At 43.1% G+C, this 20,625-nt stretch overlaps 1 protein-coding gene across 1 annotated transcript in view; it reads right to left on the bottom strand.

The window, feature by feature from the left end:
- Nucleotides 1–14,640: 14,640 nt before the first annotated feature.
- SUSD2 (sushi domain containing 2) overlaps nucleotides 14,641–20,625 on the bottom strand; it is a 279,345-nt gene continuing 273,360 nt past the window's right edge. The window contains exon 29 of the mRNA XM_075835489.1: nucleotides 14,641–14,821. Within this exon, the coding sequence (XP_075691604.1) occupies nucleotides 14,767–14,821 (55 nt within the window). The 3' untranslated portion in view covers nucleotides 14,641–14,766. The remainder of the gene's footprint in view (nucleotides 14,822–20,625) is intronic.

Raw genomic sequence — 20,625 nt, 5'->3', positions numbered from 1 at the left:
CATTTTATTAGTACCCTTAGGGGACTTCTACCAGCGATCATTGGATCCGCGGGTACAATATGCTGCAATACTAATGTATTGCAGTGTATTGTTATTTTTACAGACTCCTCTAACAGCGTGATCGCTGTTCCTGTCCGTTAGTCCCGGGTGTCAGCTGTAATACACAGGTGACACCCGCAGTATATGGAGTGAGCTAAGCATGTGAGCCCGCTCCATACATCACCCCCGCACCATGACGTGCTATTAAGTCATAGTGCTCAAAGGGGTTAATGCACAGCGGATGGTGTGAATATTGCAATTTTCCACTGATATGCCATTTTAGTGCATAATATGTCGTGCCCAGTTTGTGCCCCTGAAGACAAATACCTCATAAAGCGTTAAGCGGGTTCTCCCGGGTATGGCGATGCCATATAAGTGGGCACAAACTGCTGTTTGGGCACGCTGCAGGGCTCAGAAGGGAGGGACGCCATTTTGCTTTTGGAGCGCAGATTTTGCTTGGTAGTTTTTCTGTTTGGGGTTTTGCTGGTATTTCTGTTTATAATGTGGGGGCATGTGTAATCTGTGCGGAGAACATCAGGGCATAAAAAGAGGGTATAAAAATGCTGTAAATAAATAATAATTCATAGATGTGGGGCTGGTGTCGCACTGATAAATGTTGCCCGATCTTATCCGCTTTTGGACTCTGCACATTTTGCATCGCCATATTCTGAGAGCCAGAACGTCTTAATTTTTTCACCACCGGAGCTGCGTGAGGGCTTATTCGTTGCGAGAACATCTGTACTTTTCATTGGTACCATTTTGGGGTACAAGCGATTTTTTTGATCACTTTTTATTACATTTTTTTGCAATCCGGGTGACCAAAAACAAGCAATTCTGACAATGTTTTTTAGTTTATTTTTTGCGGCGTTCACCATGCACTATAAATGACCATTATATTTTATTCTGCGGGTCGGTACGATTACGGCGATACCATATGTATATAGGGTTTTTTTTATGTTTTGCAGCGTTTGCGCAATAAAATCACTTTTTTATAAAATAATTTATTTTCTGTGTCACCATATTCTGAGAGCCGTAACTTTTTTATTTTTCAGTCAAAAAAGCTGTGTAAGAGCTTGTTTTTTGCGGGACGGGTTGTAGTTTTTATCGGTATTATTTTCGGGTATATGCGACTTTTTGATCACTTTTTATTCTCTATTTTGGGAGGGGTGGTGACCAAAAAATAGCGATTCTGGTGTCGTTTTTTATTGATTTTTTTTGGGGTGTTCATCGTGCGGGAAAAATAACATTATAGTTTTATAGTTTGGGTCGTTACGAACGCGGTGATACCAGATATGTGTACTTTTTTTAAAGTGTTAATTTTTTTCCTATAATGAAAGACTTATTATAGGAAAAAAATGCAGTTTGTTTATATAACTTATAACTTTTCTTTTTATACTTTTAAAAAAAAAAAATTATTATCTTTTTTTTACCTTTTTCACTTGTACCACTAGGGGACACTTAGACTTGCAGCTTTGATCGCTGCTGGAATACATTACACTACACACGTAGTGTAATGTACTCTAAGGGTATGTTCACACGGCCTATTTACGGACGTAATTCGGGCGTTTTTGCCCCGAATTACGTCTGAAAATAGCGCCTCAATAGCGCTGACAAACATCTGCCCATTGAAAGCAATGGGCAGACGTTTGTCTGTTCACACGAGGCGTATATTTACGCGCCGCTGTCAAATGACGGCGCGTAAATAGACGCCCGCGTAGAAGAAGTGACCTGTCACTTCTTTGGCCGTAATTGGAGCCGCTATTCATTGACTCCAATGAATAGCAGCGCTAATTACGGCCATAATTGACGCGGCGTTCAAGTGCCTGCACATGCTGGTACGGCTGAAATTACGGGGATGTTTTCAGGCTGAAACATCCCCGTAATTTCAGCCGTAACGGACGCCCTCGTGTGAACATACCCTGTCATTGTGACGTGACAGTCACACTGACAGGAAGACTCGGAGGACCGGCCGACTGCTCCTCCGAGGCTTCCGTACATGGCAACCCGGAGGTCATTGTCTGACCTCCGATTGCCGTGACAAGCATCGGTAGCCCCCACGATCACTTCGTGGGGGCTGCCGATGTGCTTCAAACCACTTAAATGCGGCGACGGCAATCCGTCGCCGCATTTATGGGGTTAATTTCCGAAATCAGCGGCGATGGTCCGCTGACCGGCAAGGCTGGAGTGTCAGCTGTCAGGGACAGCTGACCTCCCGGTTCGCCGGGAACTACTCCGCAATAGTACGTCTGGATGCGGGAACTAATCCCTCTGCAGGACGTACTATTGCGGAGCAGCGCGTGAAGAGGTTAATAAGCATTCATGTCCCGAATAATGAAAGCTGGTGTAAAAGCTAGTGTCTCATATAAAAGTCAAGTATAATTTTGAGCTTATAGCCCTTGTTCAGGCTGTAACAAACAGTATATACAGGTCCTTCACAATTAATTAGAATGTCATCAAAAAGTTTATGTATTTCAGTAATTCACTTTAAAAACTTAAACTCATATATTCTATAGATTTATTACACACAGAGTGATCTATTTCCAGCATTTTCTCCCTTTAATGTTGATGATTATGATAACTGTTAATGAAAACCCAAAATTGAGTGTCTCAGAAAATTGGAATATTATATAAGCCCAATTTAAAAAATTATATTTAATACAGAAATGTTGACCTACTGAAAAGCATGTACAGTATATGCCCTCAATACTTGGTCGGGGCTCCTTTTACATGAATTACTGCATCAGTGCAGCGTGACATGGAGGCGATCAGCCTGTGGCACTGCTGATTGTTATGGAAGCCCAGGTTGCTTTGATAGCAGCCTTCAGCTCGTCTGCATTGTTGGGTCTGGTGTCTCATCTTCTTCTTGACAATACCCCATAGATTCTCTATGGGGTTTAGGTCAGACGAGTTTTCTGGCCGATCAAGCAAAGTGATACTGCGGTTATTACACCAGGTATTGGTACTTTTGGCAGTGTGGGCAGGTGCCAAGTCCTGCTGGAAAATGAAATCAGCATCTCCATAAAGCTTGTCAGCAGAGGGAAGCATGAAGTTCTCTACAATTTCCTGGTAAATGACTGCGTTGACTCTGGACTTGATATAACACAGTGGATCAACACCAGCAGATGACATGGCTCCCCAACAACAATCTCAGAATTACTTGGATACACAAAAACATTGCAGAGCTATTTTGCAACTTGGGAAAATGGAAATTCCTCAGCACATCCAGAAATGTTATATATACAAAGAGCTTTATGAAGCTCTTTTTATATATTATATTTTATGGATGTGCTGAGGAATGTCCTTTTTTCCCACATTGTATGAATCTCTTGCCTGCCTGCAAGCCCCATCCTTACTGCATTCCATTGAGGAACTAGGGATCCCAGAACGAAGATTGGGTAAGCACACTGTGGCTTTTTTGCTACTTTCTTTTTTTTTTTTCTAGTTTGCAACATGTTCGCACATACCAGATTTTCTAAATATACCTGGTTCCTTAAGGCCAAAAACCCCTAAGTCCTTAAAGGGTTAAACACATGCCATTTAATCAAGGGGCGTTTTTTAAACCATGCTCTGTGTATGGCATTTTTATGGCGTTTTTCTTATAGGCTTCTCTATAGGACTTGTTGCATTATCAACAACGCCACCAAAAATGCTTGTAAAAAACGCCATGAAAAAGGCTTGAAATTCATGGCGTTTTTTTAAAACATTTTAAAAATTGTGTTTGTGAAGGAGAGCTTATAGGTAAGATTGTAGCTTTAGATGTTTCTTTAAAGTCTAAAATAAAATGAGAATGGCGACATACATAGCGTTTTGGTTTCTGTTGTATTTTTATTGTTTTTGGGGTCAGTGTTTTTTCTATTTTTTAAAACGCAACATGCTCTAGATATGGATTTTTTTCTTGCACTTGTCTCCATTAGCTTCTCTAATTGATACTAAATAAAAAATGCCACCAAAAATGCATGTAAAAAATGCCATTAAAAACGCTTGAAACGCATTGCTTGTTTTTTATATGCTTAAAAAAAAGCTGAAAGAAAGTGTGTGTGTAAGAGGCCCAAGGGTATATTCACAAAATTGCAATCATATTGCATTCTTGGCTACATTTTTGCAAAATTGCACCAAAAAATTTAGTTGACAGCAACGTGTGAATATAACAAGCAATTTAAATTTGGTGTAAAAATGTGTTGGACATGTTGGAAGATTTTATCTGCAGATGATCATTACTGTTGAATTGTTGCATATAGATGATAATCTATCATAGAGCTATAAGAATGTGCAACATTGATCAGATCCTAGTGTAGTCTCCACACATATTCATTGATCTTCTAATTTACAATAAATAATAAATATCCACAGTATAAGATCTTGATTAAAATTGGTACAGTGTTGTTAACATCTCCTCATTAAAGGAGTATTTATTAAAGCTTATTCATTGTAAAAAAAAAATCCAATTTACTCTCTGTATCAATTTCATAAACTTAATTCTATAATATCATTGACTGCAAATTAAATTATTTAATTCTCAATTTACAAAACAAATAACAGGGTTATGTTAAAAACGTATTTATGTTGCTGTTACACCAGTAACATAAGTTAGGACAAAAGAAAAAAGAAAATGAGGCAGCACTACCAAATATTTGGTAAATATGCTTGAGAAAGGCTCACACTGAGCTGAAACGTCGCACGTGGAATAAAAGGATCCTTATCCAAATATTTGGTAGTGCTGCCTCATTTTCTTTTTTCTTTTGTCCTGATTGAGGGGTCACCTTTGGACTGTGACCTAGGAGGCGTGCACCCGTTTTAAAAGGAATTTTTTTTTCCTGATCCTGTGCTGCTGATTTGTATCTATCTATTGCTGAGTAACATAAGTTACACCAGTACCATTGCCTGCATGCAGTGAGGCCATCTGTTCTATTTACTGAACCATTATTCAGTGGAATGGTGTATATAACTTTTTTAGGAACTAGTCTCAACACTGGGGTATTTAATAAACTTATATCTTATGTACTTTGTGTCTGAGGGTACAGTCCCACGTATTGGCATCCGCATGTGGCCGAAACTCCCCTCACTTGCGGTAGTCAACGGCAGAACGAATTTTGCCGGTAATACTGTAAGTCAGCAGGGTTTCGGCTCCATGCAGACGCCAGTTGGTAGGATCGTAAACTTACTATCACAAGTTCTTAGTGAAATTAATTTATGGAATAACATAAGTGTGCACAAGCCTTGTATAAATCATACAGGCCCTGTGTCAGTGTGCAGGAGCTCAAAAGGTAAAGATTTACTGCTCAAATTGTACAAAAAGGAGATGTAATACGACCGTGTACATGAGTCCTTCTACTTGTACCTGAAAGAGGCAAAATGGTCTACAATAGTTTTCTTTCCAGATCTAACATTGCAGACATGTCTTTTGTGAGTCTTACAGTTGTTTTATTACATAATTATACTTATATTGGATAATTTTTATACTGTGTCATACACTAATATACACTCTTCAACATTAAAAATGCAACACCAAGAATGAAAAGTTCTGGAATTGTCCAAATGATAAAAAAAAAATGAAAACAAAATACTTCAAACATCTTTATTTATGCAGCATCGAGTATGAAGGCCACTCTGAGAAATAAACACACTTACATGCCTTGGCATGCTATCAATGAAGTTATCAACGGTTGCATGAGGAATGCTATGCCGCGCTGAATGCACTTGGGCACGCAAGTCAACAAGATTGACTGCTGGCAGCTCCCTTTGCAATTGCTGACCAATGACGTCCCAGATGTGCTCGATGGGAAACAAATCTGGAGACACTAGGCCATGGTAGCACGTTTAGGCCACGCAGGCTGCTCAGAGTAGCACGAGCAACATGCGGCCTGGCTTTGTCCTGTTGAAAAACGGCTTCTGCGACAATTTGGAGAAATGGCCGTACCACTAGTCCCACGAACAAATCAATGTAACGCCGAGCTGTTAGTGTACTGAAATGAAGACTAGATGGGTCTGGCTACCGTATATTATACCACTGCACACCATAATCCTGGAAGTAGGACAGGTGTGATGTTCCCTTGTGAAGGCCTTTTCATGGCATTGGCCACGGGGTCTCCACTAATTTCCTGCTATCATTACGTCTGAGACAAAAGGGACTCATCGCTGAAGAGGTAAGACCTCCAATCCAGTCTCCATTGCAGTCTTTCTGTGCATCATGACTGCCTTTGAGAGCGGTGGCGTGTGGTCAATTGAACACCTGTAGCTGGACATCTGACTCGTAGCCCAATGTTGCGCAAACGCCTTCTGATGGTTTGTGCCAATACTGGTTGCCGCCCTAGGCTTGAGATGTGATGTCCAATTTCACTTGCAGTACAGAATGGATCGCTATGCGCCATTCTTCCAATCAGACGATCCATCTATGCAGAGTTTCGCCTTCGCGCACCGAGGGCCACACCGTCCATAAGGCAAGGTGAGCATCTCGCCTCAAATGGTGGCTTGCTGCCTCTCCGAGGGAGCGGTGGCACCACTGAAACCAACCGCCGCCACCCCCTTCAGGACTATAGTTGTATCTGTATCTATAGGACGCAGATACAATTACATGGATAACTGGCACGGCAAAGAACATTAGCTCCTTCCCCTGCCATTCAGCGCCTCTTGCGTTATTGAAAGGCACTGAATGGCAGGGTAAGTATAAGCCTTGCCCGACATTCAGTGCCTTCAATGACAGAAGCGGTGCAATATCATCGCGCCATTTGCATCATTGAAAGGAGCTGAATGGCAAGGAAATAATGTGCCTTGCCCTGCCATTCAGCGCCTTTCAATAACGCAAGCGGTACAACGACTTCATCATGCTGCTTGCGTCATTCAGCTCCAGCAGACTTGGTCAGAAGAGCAGGCCTGCTAGAGGACGGTGCGGGTACGGGATCAGGTGAGTATGTAAAGTTTTTTCGTTTTTTTTCAGTTAACAGTGTGAGTGACTCTATCTACAGGGTGCTCTATCTCCAGGGGGCTATATGTGGGGCACCATCTACAGGGGACTCTATGTGGAGCACCATCTACAGGGGGTCTATGGGGGCCACTATCTGCAGGGGGATCTATGTAGGGCACTATCTCCAGGTAGCACTATCTTTAGGGGGCTCTATGGGGGCAATATCTACAGGAGGCTCTACGGGGGCACTATGTATGGGGGCACTGTCTACAGGGGGCTCTATGAGGTGCACTATCTACAGGGGCTCTATGACAGGCACTATATGCAGAGTGCTCTATGGGGGCACTATCTACAAGGGGCTATATGTGTGTGTGTGGGACACAGTTTATAGTGCTATTATAATCAGGGACACAGTGTATGGTGCTAATATAATCTGGGACACAGTGTATGGTGCTATTATATTTAGAGCTGCAGTGTATGGCGCTATTATATTTAGGGACGTAGAGTATGGCACTATGAGAATTTTATCTTCGTTTATAGGTGTGGAAATGTTTTAAAAGAGAGAAGCTGAAGACATCTGAGCGGCAAACTGCATAAATGGGCCATGGCTGGGAGACGTTATCATAGAGATCTAGAACGGATGGAGAAGAAAAAGAGTAAAATAATGACTAAAATCCGAGAAGACGTCACCTGTGAGTCAGCCAATGTAAATGTTTATTCTGTCTCTAATAAGTACTGTAGTCACTTTATGATCTGCAGCGAGATGATCGGTGGTATGATTTTTTTTTGTTTTATACCGTACAAACCTATATGGCAGGGGTTGCACTAAATTTGCAAATGATCTCTGTACTGAGCTTTATTTGTGCTGGTGCTGTATTTATGTATTGAGCCATGTTCTGGTGTTGTATGTATGTATTGAGCTTGTTTCTGGTGCTGTATTTATGTACTGAGCTTGGTTCTGGTGCTGTATTTATGTAATGAGTTTTGTTCTGGTGCTGTATTTATGTACTGAGCATGGTTCTGGTACTGTATATATGTATGAGCTTGATTCTGATGCTGTAATTATATAGGATATATTTATAACAACAAAATTGCAGGGCAGATGGAATTGTTGCAATTAATTGTCTATTTAATGGGAACCTGTGAGGTAGTTTTAACCCCTTGAACCAACACCATGCTGTAATACATGACCTGACAATATTTCCAAACATTCCCCTGTATGTTTTTTTCAGATGCAGCAAAATCTATAAAATCAACTTTTAAAACGACGCACGCTGTATGCTAGATACTCTTTAAAGGGTCGTGGGGCAGTGCCGCTATCCTGAAGAGTCACATAGTCCTGCCTCCAAACCCACCTTTCAATGCTTGATTGACATCTCCCTGGCTGTCCTACATCACTACTAGTTTCCTCCAACTTTCTCGGATGCGCCATTGCCTTGTACTCCATGGGCACGTACCATGCAGCGAGGTGTACTCCCCTGGCATGTACGGTGCAGCGATGAAGCTGGGCAGAGTACAAGGCAACAGGGCATCCGCAAGAGTTGGAGGAGGCCGCTAGTGATGTAGAACAGCCAGGGAGATGTCAATCATGATCAGGGGGGCAACATTTCAATTTGCGTCCGGCAACAGAAAAGCTGGAATCATCCCTGTCCGCACCTCTTGCTGTTATTCCCATTCGCTGTTGCTCTGTCAACCTCCAGGACACGCAACGTTAAACAGTGCTGTCATCTCAGCCTAGGTGCGTAGCGATCTGTTGGAGCAATAAACCAAGGTCAAGTGACAAGTGGCAATAACTGCCACGTCGATGAACAGGAGACATCACACAATCATCCCACAGCACTTGATTCAATTTTTGAGATTTCACGCGGCTAAAAAACGTTGCTTTCAATCTGGCTTTTATACCCCTCCCACATGCCACAGATTGGAGCTAGGTGCTTGAAAATTTGATCATTTGAAGTTCTTAGCGACACTTGCTACTGCCTCGATTTGCAGAACCTTACAGCTTGCCCTTCTTGGTGTTGCAATTTCAATGTTGAGGAGTGTATGTTACAATTTACCAAAGATTTCAGAATGAAATAAGAATTAGTAATGCTGCAACCATCATATACTGTCTATATGGCTCCTGTCAATTTTGCCAATATAAAATACGTCTCTGTAACTTGGGCGATGATTGAGCAAATTTGGATATGTTTTTGGTAAATTTAATTAATAAATATTGTATATGTCTGTAATGTTTGGATGCACAAATATTGGTAAGTCCAAGAATAAGCCTTTGTGAAAACATGCCACAGTCCATATGAACCAATATCCAAACAGAATTCTAACTTTATAAAATATGGTGGAAACAAATGTGTAGTTATAATTTTGAGATTTATTTCGACATGAGTCGTTGTGACTGACCCCTGTACACCCATGTCGCACAATGTTTCACTGTTTCAAACCCCCATAAAACACCAGACCCTTCAAAGTATTCAAAACAGCATTTAGAAAGTTTTTTTTAACCCTTTATGCATTTCACAGGAATTAAAGCAAAGTGGAGGTGAAATGTGCAAATTTCATTTTTTTACTGAATTTCAATATTATTAAAAAAATTTCTGTAACACAGAAGGTTTTACCAGAGAAAAAATTCTAAATATGTATTGTCCAGATTCTGCATTTTTTAGAAATGTCCCACATGTGGCTCTAGTGTGCTCGTGGACTAAAACACAAGCCCAAGAAAAAAAGAAGCACCTAGTGCATTTTGGGGCCTCTTTTTTATTAGAATATATTTTATGCAGCATGCCAGGTTTGAAGAGGTGTTGAGGTGCCAAAATAGTAGGAATCCCCCAAAAGTGACCCCATTTTTGAAACTACACCCCTCAAGGAATTAATTTATGATAGTTGTTACCATTTTGGCCCCACAGTTTTTACACAGCACGTATTTGAATTGGGCTGTGAAATTATAAAAAATTTTCATTAAAATTTCTTATTTTCACAGAGAACCAAATACCCAATTTTGTTGCCCAATTTCTCCTGAGTGCAACAATACCCCATTTGTGGCAATAAACTGCAGTTTGGGCCCATGGGAGGGCTTAGAAGGAAAGGAGCGCTATATGTTCTTTGGAGTCCAGATTTTGCTGGATTGGTTTTCGGGTGCCATGTCACATTTGGAGAGCCCCAGAGGTATAAAAGCAATGGAAACCCAACAGAAGTGACTCCATTTTGGAAACTAAAGCCCACAAAGAATTCATTTAGGGGTGTTGTGACCATTTAGACCCCACAGTTTTTTCACAGAATTTATTTTAATTGGGCTGTGAATTAAAAAAATTTTTTTCCAATAAGATGTCGTTTTGGCACAAAATTTCTTATTTTCAGAAGGAATAAAATACCCCATTTTGTTGCCCAATTTGCCCTGAGTGCGGAAATATCCCGTTTGTGGTGATAAACTGCTGTATGGGCCCATGGGAGGGCTCAGAAGGAAAGGACCACCTTTTGGCCTACTGGGGATTTTCTGGTGCGAAGTCATGTAATCAGAAGCCCCTGAGGTACCAGTACAGTTGAAACCCCGTGGAAGTGACCCAATTTTAAAAACTACACCCATTAAGGCATTCATCTAGAGGTGTAGTGAGCACTTTGACCGGAGACATACACCCCATAAACTGTAATGTGGGTTCTCCCGGGTACGGCAATACCCTCAATGTGGCTGTTAACAGGGAAAGATGAGGGGGATAAGCTGTGCGGAGTGCATCAGGGTAAGTAAAACTGTGGTAAATTAAAAATCAAGAGATGTATGATAAATTTGAAAACACTCTTTCATACAGAGTCCTGGTTTTTCGGGACACGTGTCACATTGATATATTGTGTCCTTACTTATTCCACTCTTATAGCAGACTTTGCACCTCTTTTGACTTTTTCCCTTCTTGCCAGTTTGGGGAACTTCTCCTGGAAAGTGTTGCCCTTGTACGATGCGTGTGGCCTCGCTTCCAGAAGTACTGCATAACCACCTCTTGAAATTCCAGGAAAGTTCCCATCTGGCCTTCACATTGACGTAGCACGTTCGCATTGTACAATGCCATCTGTCTGATGTACACGGTTAGCTTCTTATACCACACCCTTGATTTCCGCATGGCGCTGTAGGGCTTCAGGACTTGATCTGACAAGTCCACCCCTCCCATGTACCTATTGTAGTCCAGGATGTAGTCTAGTTTGAGGGTCTCTGTACTGGTACCTCGTAGGTACATGGGTACTGGTGTGGCCATGTATTCTTGTCAATACAAGGACATCTCTCTTGTCCTTGTACTTGACACACAATATGTTGCTGCTAGAATGTGCCCTGCGCTCACCCCTTTTGAGTGTTTGCCCAAGCAGAGTCTTAGGGAGGCCTCTCAGATTTCTTCTAGCAGTGCCGCATGCCATAATACTTCTGGAAGCGAGGCACTTGAAGAGTGGGACGCTGGTATAAAAATTATCCAGGTAGAGGTGGTAACCCTGGTCCAGCAGCGGGTGCACCAAATCTGACACAATTTTTGCATAACTCCCAGTAAGGGCGGGCATTCTGGGGGCTGAATACTGGTGTCCTTCCTTTCATATTTCCTAAATTTTGTAGGTATACCCTGATGCACTCTCGCACAGCTTATACATCTTCACGCCATACCTTGCCCTCTTACTCGGCAGGTACTGGCGGAATTGAACCCTCCCTTTAAAATGTACCAAGGACTCATCAATAGAAATACAATTCTCAGTGGTGTATTCTTTGGAAAACCGGGCACTGAAACGGTCTAATAGGGGTCTCCGTTTATACAAACGGTCAAAACTGGGGTCATCTCGGGGTGGGCACTGCTCATTATCAGTATAATTCAAGAAGCGAAGTTCTGAAGTTGCTTTGAGGGGCCCATATATTAGAAACCCCTATCAAACACCCCATTTTAGAAACTAGACCCCTCAAAGTATTCACAACAGCATTTAGAAAGCTTATTAACCCTTTAGGTGTTTCACAGGAATTTAGGGCAAAGTAGAGGTGAAATTTACAGATTTATTTTTTTTGTCAGAAAATCCTTTTTATTCCATTTTTTCTGTAACACAGATGGTTTTACTAGAGAAACGCAACACAATACTTATTGCCCAGATTGTGCAGTATTTAGAAATATCCCACATGTGGCCCTAGTGTGGTAATGGACTGAAGCACTGGCCTTCGAAGCAAAGGACCACCTAGAGGATTATGAAGCCTCCTTTTTATTAGGCACCATGTTCGGTTTGAAGAGGTCTTGTGGTGCCAAAAAGTGGACCCTATTTTGGAAACTAGACCCCTGGAGGAATTCATTGTAGTTTTCATGGGGTACATGCAACTTTTTGATCAGTTTTTATTCTATTTTTAAGAGGCGTACTGACTAAAAAAAACAGCAATTCTACTATTGTTTTTTTATTCTATTTTTTTTTACAGCGTTCACCGTGCGCTACAAATGACATTCACTTTATTCTGCGGGACGATACGATTACGGCGATACCATATGTTTATAGTTTGTCTTATGGCATTTGCACAATAAAATACCTTTTGTAAAAAAATCATGTACTTTGTGTTACCATATTCTAAAAGCCATAACTTTTTTATTTTTCTATCAAGAAAGCCGTGCAAGGACTTGTTTTTTTGTGTAACGAACTTTAGTTTCGATCAGTACCATTTTTAGGTACATGCGACTTTTTGATCTCTTTTTATTCCATTTTTTGGGAGGTGAAGTGACCAAACAATTGTGATTCTGTTATGGTTTATTATTATTTTCTTTTATGGCGTTCACCGCACGGGATAAATCACAAAATAATTTTGTAGTTCAGGCCATAATGGACGCGGCGATACCAATTATGTATAGTTTATTTATATATTTTTATTAATAAAAAAAAGGACTGATAAGGGACAAAGGGGGATTTTTACTTTTAAAATTATTTTCTTAATTTTACTTTATTACTTTGTCCCACTAGGGGACTTGAGGGCAGGAGGCCCTGATCGCTATTCTAATACACTGCACTACATGCGTAGTGCAGTGTATTAGAGCTGTCAGCTACTCACTGACAGCAAGCATAGTGGGTCCTGACTTTCTCAGGACCCACTAGGCTTTCGTAGATGGCATAGCCGGACGCAATTGTTATGCGTCTTGTGGCCATCGCAACCATCGCTGCCCGCTATCATGTAGCAGGCCGTCAATGGTGGTTAACCCCTAAGAAGCCGCGATCGCTATTGAACGTGGCTTTTAAGGGGTTAATCAGCGGGGACACAGCGATCGGTCCCCACTATGGGAGCTGCGGCAACCGCTGTACAAGACAGCAGCTGTCACAGCTCCTGTATATGTCGGGAAGACGGACGAAATGGCCGTTCTTCCCGTGACGTACTATTTAGTCATGGAGCGCGAATGGGATAGTTACCATGACGGAATAGTACATCACTGAGCGTTAAAGGGTTAATAGGAGTACAAAGATGGCAGACCTGAGTGCCTTCATTAGGCCCCAAGGCTGTCATGCCGAATATCGGCACCCAGAAGGGGGGCAGATAGGCTGCATCGCGGAGAGTGGGCAGATAAGCTGGCAAAGAGGGTCACCCCTCTTCTTAACACCTTAGATGCTGCGGTCACTATTGACTGCTGCATCTAGGGGGTTTAACGAGCCTGAATCCCCCGCTCATTACAGTGAGTTGTCGGCTGTAACATGACAGCCAACACGCTCGTTCTATAGGGCAAGCTCAGCCGTTGACCTGCTCCATACTTCTCCTACCTGGCTATGACGTAAGTATACATCATATGTTGGGAAGGGGTTAAAGTAGACTGCCACATTACGAGTTGAACAGAGCTATAATATGGCACACATACAATTATAATATTTTCTGTCACATTCTTTACGAACTGAAAAAAACTCTCCACTGCAGCTTTGCAACAGCTTCAACGGGGAACTTACCTGTCGTATAGCATACATACTAAGGTGGTGGAAGAAGGTCTGGATTATTTAAAGAAATATACTATTTATAGCTGTCAGTAAGAAAGGTGAAGCTAGTGTTGTTATGTTGTTAACACCTAACACTATATTTTTACTGGAATTACCAACAATTCACAAATGACCCTAATGTGTCGAATGTCATTTAAGCTTCCTTAATCCTTATTTTACAATAAGTAAACTTCAATATTAACACCACACTTTTCCTTCTATGGATTTTTTAATACATAGGTATGAAAACAAATGTTCAATTCTTAAGATCCAAACAAGGCAGGATGGCAAGATTACCATGGCACGATTATTCTTTCTTTATTATAGAATAGGACTGGAATAGTACGGTATAAGGCCCTGTTCACACAGAGTTGTTTGCAGGTAGAAAAAATCTTCCTCAGAATTATTTTTCGCTGGGTTTTTCGCTTGCGGCCATCAAAGGAAATGCAAGGACCGCAAGGCATAAAATGTGTTTTTTCTGCCTCCCATTGATTTCAATCAAAGGTCAGAGGCGGAAGCCAAGACAAGAATAGACATGCCACTTTTTTTCCGCAAGCGGTCAAAAGCCGTCCGGGAAAAAAAATGCCTCTGCCTACCATTGAAATCAATGAATTAGTCAGTTTTTTGCACCGATTCCGATGTGGTTCCTGCGTCAAAATCAGCGCCAAAAACTCTGTGTGGACTGACCCTAAGAGATGCTGATTGTTTTATAAATAATATACAGCTACAGTATATGACCACAGATGGTACATAAATAATTTCTCTCATATTTATTGATATGTTCCTTGGTTTGTTTCATTGACAGTTCTGTAAAATAGAACATTGTATATAAAGAATGGCAGTCAGGCAGTGTCTCTTATGACATCTTATGTAGACTCTTTCTATGGGTCTTTAGATTGCTGGAAAGTCACTGAAGGGACGTTTATCTCTTTCTTCCTGCAAAACAAATTTTATTTATAGATTATTACAGAGTGTTACTTTTCATAGACATGGCCATGTTACATATTGATTTTGTACGGAGCTGTAACAGGGTTCCCATACCGATTTTATATGGAGGCATACAGAGTCATACTCCAATGGATACCATATGTACAGAAATATTCTCCCCTAACAGCATTGCTTCTAGAGGAGACTATCTCCATACATATGGCACCCGACGTATCCTGTACAGCAGAACACAGAGACTATTATTCTCCATGCTAGTGAGCCGTACGTCCTCTATGCTCTGCCATATTGTCTCAGGGCACACGGTATGTGCATGTTACCTCAAGGAGATTGGGGACATGCACTTTTTTAGTTACTTGAACTAATCATGTGGTATCCTAATACTTGTCCAGAATGCTATTTGAGCCCATATTTACAAGGTAAGGATTGCACCTGGTTATTTATTGCATCTTTTGAAATTCTCTCCTCTGCGCTTCCCACTATAATTAGTTTCAAGTGCTTCTAATTATTCTATTACTATCCATTTGGTAGCTGGAGGTCACATTGTATAAACCACAGGAGTTGAGAATACAAGTGTTGAACACAGCAACAGAATATCAATTACCTCCTTTAAAATTTCTGCGTACAAGCCTCAGTCATTTTAAACACGTTCTGGATTCCTTTTCTATATGGCCTTTAATTCATAGGAATGTGACATCAACTGGCAAAGCTTTTCCCCTTCACTTTATCAATGAATGGTGGCATTAACTGGAAACATTTGTTACAAAATTAAGTAATTCTACTCGTTAAAATCCTAAAAATAGCATGTCATTTAGCTGACGGTTGGACGGACCTCACCTATCATGTTTAAAGCATTTATCTATTGGCAAGAGAGCCTCCTAAGGAAGATGATAGGATACGTATAATGTTATCTTGTAACATTGCCTGTGTTATCCAAGGCTCAGGAAGGAACACATTTATATTTTCATACTTTTGCCAGGATGCGGCATGTTATTAATCATTACGTTTAATTTGATGATGTTGGCATTCTACACACGTAACAAACTGTGAAAGATTACAGCAGCCTGGACGTGCATTACACACTTTCATCATTGTCATTGCTTATGTTTCATATTGTATTCACTTAGAACATTCTGACTCAAATTACAATGTGCTAAGGTATTCGGATAATTATATGTTTGCCAAAAGGAAGGAAGGATCAGGAACTTTGAAGATTCAAGTTTCAAAGTGCCACACACAGAAGATGTTCAATGCTATATTTTTCTGCATGGACAAATTCATGTACATTTATACCCCTTTAAAAACAGATAATTTCTAACATATTATAAGATAGTACAGATGTAGAACAAGTAAAGGAAAATTGTTTTATTTATGAACCTGCATCCACTATTTCGGTTTCTGTTTAAATAGCAGTTTAAGGGCTTGTCAACACACAACCGAATTGCTGCAGAAAATTTCGGAAGCAATGCCTTTGAAAGTCAAAGGCTTTCCACTGCGGCAAAAACGCACCATTTCCTGCGGTTTTTACGGCAGAAAATGGTGTGGAAATTGCTGCGTTTTTCCCAATGTTAGGAGATGGAGACATCGCCTCTGAAAATGCAGCAATTCTGCACACTCTCCATAGCAGGAATTGACATGCTGCGGTCCGAAAAATACACACCCCAGTTCAATTTCGGATCAGAAATTTTACACAGCATGTGAAATAGATTTGTTAAAACTCATCCACTATGCTGCTACTGTATTCTGCTGCGTTTTTTCCAGCAGAAATTCCCACTAACCCTGATGGAGGTCAAAAGAGTGTCCTTTTGGCCTTCGTCGGGCTGGTATATTTACGTATACCTTTTTTTTGAAGAATGGAATAACGTAATAGACGACGCCATTCCATTCTGAGGGATCTCGCAAAAAAAGTATATGCCACTGTATGGCATCTGTCAGAGGTATGGGTTATATGTGCACCTCAGAGAGCTTCCTTAGGGCTTGAGTCCCCGAGCAGAATGTCAGGTAGCGATTGCCCCAGGGATTCCGCCCCTGGGGGAGCCTCTAACGTCACTATCTATATATGGACAGTGATGTCAGGGGCTTTTAACGACGGAATACATCATATAAACAGGGAGTGATCATGTTCTTAAGCCATTTGGCCAATAACCAAATCGACAAGAAATTTAGCTTTGATTAAAAAACATTTTTTACTTTTGTTTAAATATGCAATACCTGGATGGGAATACATGAAAAAAAGAATCATCTCCTTTATGGCATGATTTTGCGTAACCATAATTTTATTGTTCGTGATATTGTGCCAAAAAATCCACACGTGAAAGGGTATAAACATACGTAGCAGCCACAATGCAAGTGTAAGGTCCCTATGTATACCTCAGATGGAAGGTAGCGACCTACTCCACCATATAGGCACACAGTGATATACATCCCGCAAACTCCGCGGGCACAGCGCTACTGAAGCTCATGACGTCACTGCTCATATATGGACAGTGATGTCAGGGGCTTTAAATTCTAGAGTCCTCAGCCAGAGCATCACAAACAATCTGGCCGGGGGCTCCTGTCTTGGGAAAGCCTTTAACGTCACTGTCCAAATATGGACAGTGACATCAGGGGAAACTCCTGCAGCGGAATCCCCGTCCACAGCGTTGCAGACGCTGACACTGGGGATTGCACTCTAGGAGAAGCCAATGATGTCATTGTCCATAAATGGACACAGACGACAGGAGCTTTTCCTGGAGTGGACTCCCCGGTCACAGCGTCGGCAACGCTGTGGACAGGGATTCCGCTGCAGGAGTATCCCCTGATGTCAATGTCCATATATGGACAGAGACATCAAGGAGTGCTCCAGGAGCGGAATCCCCGGCGCTATCTACAGAAAAGGGGGGTTTGCTATCTACAAGGGTGCTGTGTGGCACTACCTACAAGTGGGCTGTGTGGCACTAACAACCAGGGGGCTGTGTGGCGCTAACAACCAGGGGGCTGTGTGGCGCTACCAACCAGGGGGCTGTGTGGCGCTCCCTACCAGGGGGCTGTGTGGCGCTCCCTACCAGGGGGCTGTGTGGCGCTCCCTACCAGGGGGCTGTGTGGCGCTCCCTACCAGGGGGCTGTGTGGCGCTCCCTACCAGGGGGCTGTGTGGCGCTCCCTACCAGGGGGCTGTGTGGCGCCCCCTACAAGGGGGCTGTGTGGCGCCACCTACAAGGGGGCTGTGTGGCGCTACCTACAAGGGGGCTGTGTGGCGCTACCTACAAGGGGGCTGTGTGGCGCTACCTACAAGGGGGCTGTGTGGCGCTACCTACAAGGGGCTGTGTGGCGCTACCTAAAAGGGGCTGTGTGGCGCTACCTACAGGGGGAATCTGAGTGGTGGGCTGATGGTCATTTTACTGTGAGTGGGGGGCTGATGGTCATTTTACTGTGAGTGGGGGGCTGATGGTCATTTTACTGTGATGGGGCTGATGGTCATTTTACTGTGACACGGGCTATGGGTCTTCAAGTGGTTTCTGCCTCTGACCTCCAATTGAAATTAATAGGAGGCAGAAAATACCTGCGTCTCCCGTTTGTAGCTCTTTTGCATTAGCTTCAACGGCTTAAGAAAAAACAAAAACAAAAAGGTCAAACAACGCTGTCAGTTCCTGAAGGAATTTTGAGGCAGATTTTTTTTGCCTTACAAAAAAAAGTGTGTAAACATATCCTTCGAGTGTAGTACTTTTTTTTTTTGCCATTTTCTGTCTTTCGCAAAACTATTTTTGGTAGGGGTGCCCTGAGGAATTGTAATTTTTCCAGTGCTGCCTCGAGTCTGAAAAAGGTTGGGAAACTCTGTACTAGGCTAAAGGATCACACCGACCTATGCAAGGATCCAGTCGTGGGAAGGGGGCCTAGGTGAGTACAATTTTTGTTTTTGTTTGGGGGCACTGTGTCACAGTTGTGGGTATGTGGACCCACTAGGCCGCACCGCTGTAGCAGGGAGGCAGCTGGCCAAACAGGGAACCCCAGCAATACAAAAGTCCCCACAAGGGTACCTGGATAGTCCAGACAGTGGCCACAGCTGTGGCACGGATGGAGGTGGGTGCAGCAGGTAACGCCAGACATGGCGGATGACAGAAAGTGACGCAGGTTACACCAGACGTGGCGAATCCCTCTGGACGTGGCAGATGACACAGGACATGACGGATGACACAGCACGTGGCAAACAGCGGACCGGAGCGGAAGTGAGCGCTGGAGTCTCCTGGGAAGGAGATGGGGACCAGCACTCACACTTCCTGCGGGCGTCAGGAGATGAGTAGACCCGGCGGCCATGGACGCTACAGTATCCCCCCTCTTATGCCCCCTCTTCTTGGGACCAAAGCGAGAGAGGAACTTCTTAACGAGAGCACGAGCATAGAGGTTCTCCTCCGGCTCCCAGGACCTCTCCTCAGGACCAAACCCTCTCCATTCCACCAAACAGAAAGCCCTTCCTCCTACCCTCTTGCAGTCCAGGATCTCCCTCACCTTGAACACATCATAAGAAACGCTGGGAGCAGTTGTGGAACAGGAAGTCTTGCTGTAGCACTTCAGGACCACTGGTTTCAGGAGGGACACATGAAAGGAGTTGGGGATTCTTAGGGTAGGAGGCAGCCGCAGTTTATAGGAGACAGGGTTAATCTGTTGCGGAATCTCAAAGGACCGAGGAACCTGGGAGCAAACTTGTATGAAGGCACCTTCAAACGAATGTTCCGTGAGGACAGCCAGACTTTGGTACCTGGAAGATACTGAGCCAGCTCTCCTTTTTTTTTATCCGCTTTTCGCTTCATGCGATTGAAAGCCAGCAAAATAGAGGACCGGGTCGGTAGCCAGATTTGCAGAAAGTTCCCAAATGCAGTCAGCAGCGGGTACCTGAGAAGTAGTAGACACTGGAAGAGGGACTCTAGGATGTTGACTGTACACAATGTAAAACGGAGTGGAAGTGGTGGACTCTCTTGTGTGGTTGTTGTACGAGAACTCGGCCCATGGAAGAAGCTGTACCCAGTTATCATGCTGTAAGGAGATGAAGTGACGGAGATAATTCTCCATGATCTGGTTCATCCTCTCGACTTGCCCATTGGACTGGGGGTGATAGGGTGAGGAAAAGTCCAATCTCACATCCAGGAGCTTACAGAGAGCCCTCCAGAATTTAGAGGTAAACTGAACCCCCCGATCGGACACAATGTGAAGGGGCAAGCATGGCAAAAGGAAGATGTGCTGAATGAAGAGACTCACCAGTCGGGGAGCAGAAGGTAGGCAGGTCAGCGGAATAAAATGTGCCATCTTCGAGAACCGGTCCACCACCACCCAGACAGTGTTGCATCCTGCTGAGGGAGGAAGGTCAGTGACAAAGTCCATCGCAATGTGCTGCCAGGGGGCATTGGGTACAGGCAGAGGTTGAAGCAGGCCGGCAGGCTTTGAGTGAGCAACCTTGTTAGAAGCACACACCGTGCAAGAAGAGACAAAGTCCACAACATCCTTGGGCAGCGTGGGCCACCAGAAGTGACGAGCAATCAGGTCTCGGGTTTTACGAACACCTGGGTGCCCAGCCAGTTTAGAACTGTGTCCCCATCGGAGAATTCTTCTCCTGTCTGCCAACCGAACAAAAGGAGGGATGTCTCTAACCTGCAAAGGATTGGCAGTGACTATGCAGGACGGGTCTATGATATTTTGAAGGGACTCCACCGTGTCATCCGTCTCAAATGACTTGGAAAGGGCATCGGCCCTCACATTCTTGTCAGTAGGACAGTAGTGGAGCACAAATTGGAAACGGGTGAAGAACTCTCGCCCACGGGGAAGA

The sequence above is a fragment of the Rhinoderma darwinii genome, chromosome 1 (assembly GCF_050947455.1).
Source record: "Rhinoderma darwinii isolate aRhiDar2 chromosome 1, aRhiDar2.hap1, whole genome shotgun sequence".
In the NCBI taxonomy this organism is placed as follows: Eukaryota; Metazoa; Chordata; class Amphibia; order Anura; family Rhinodermatidae; genus Rhinoderma; species Rhinoderma darwinii.
The sequence above is the reverse complement of the archived record's forward strand: the minus strand, read 5'-3'. Positions and strand labels throughout refer to the sequence as shown.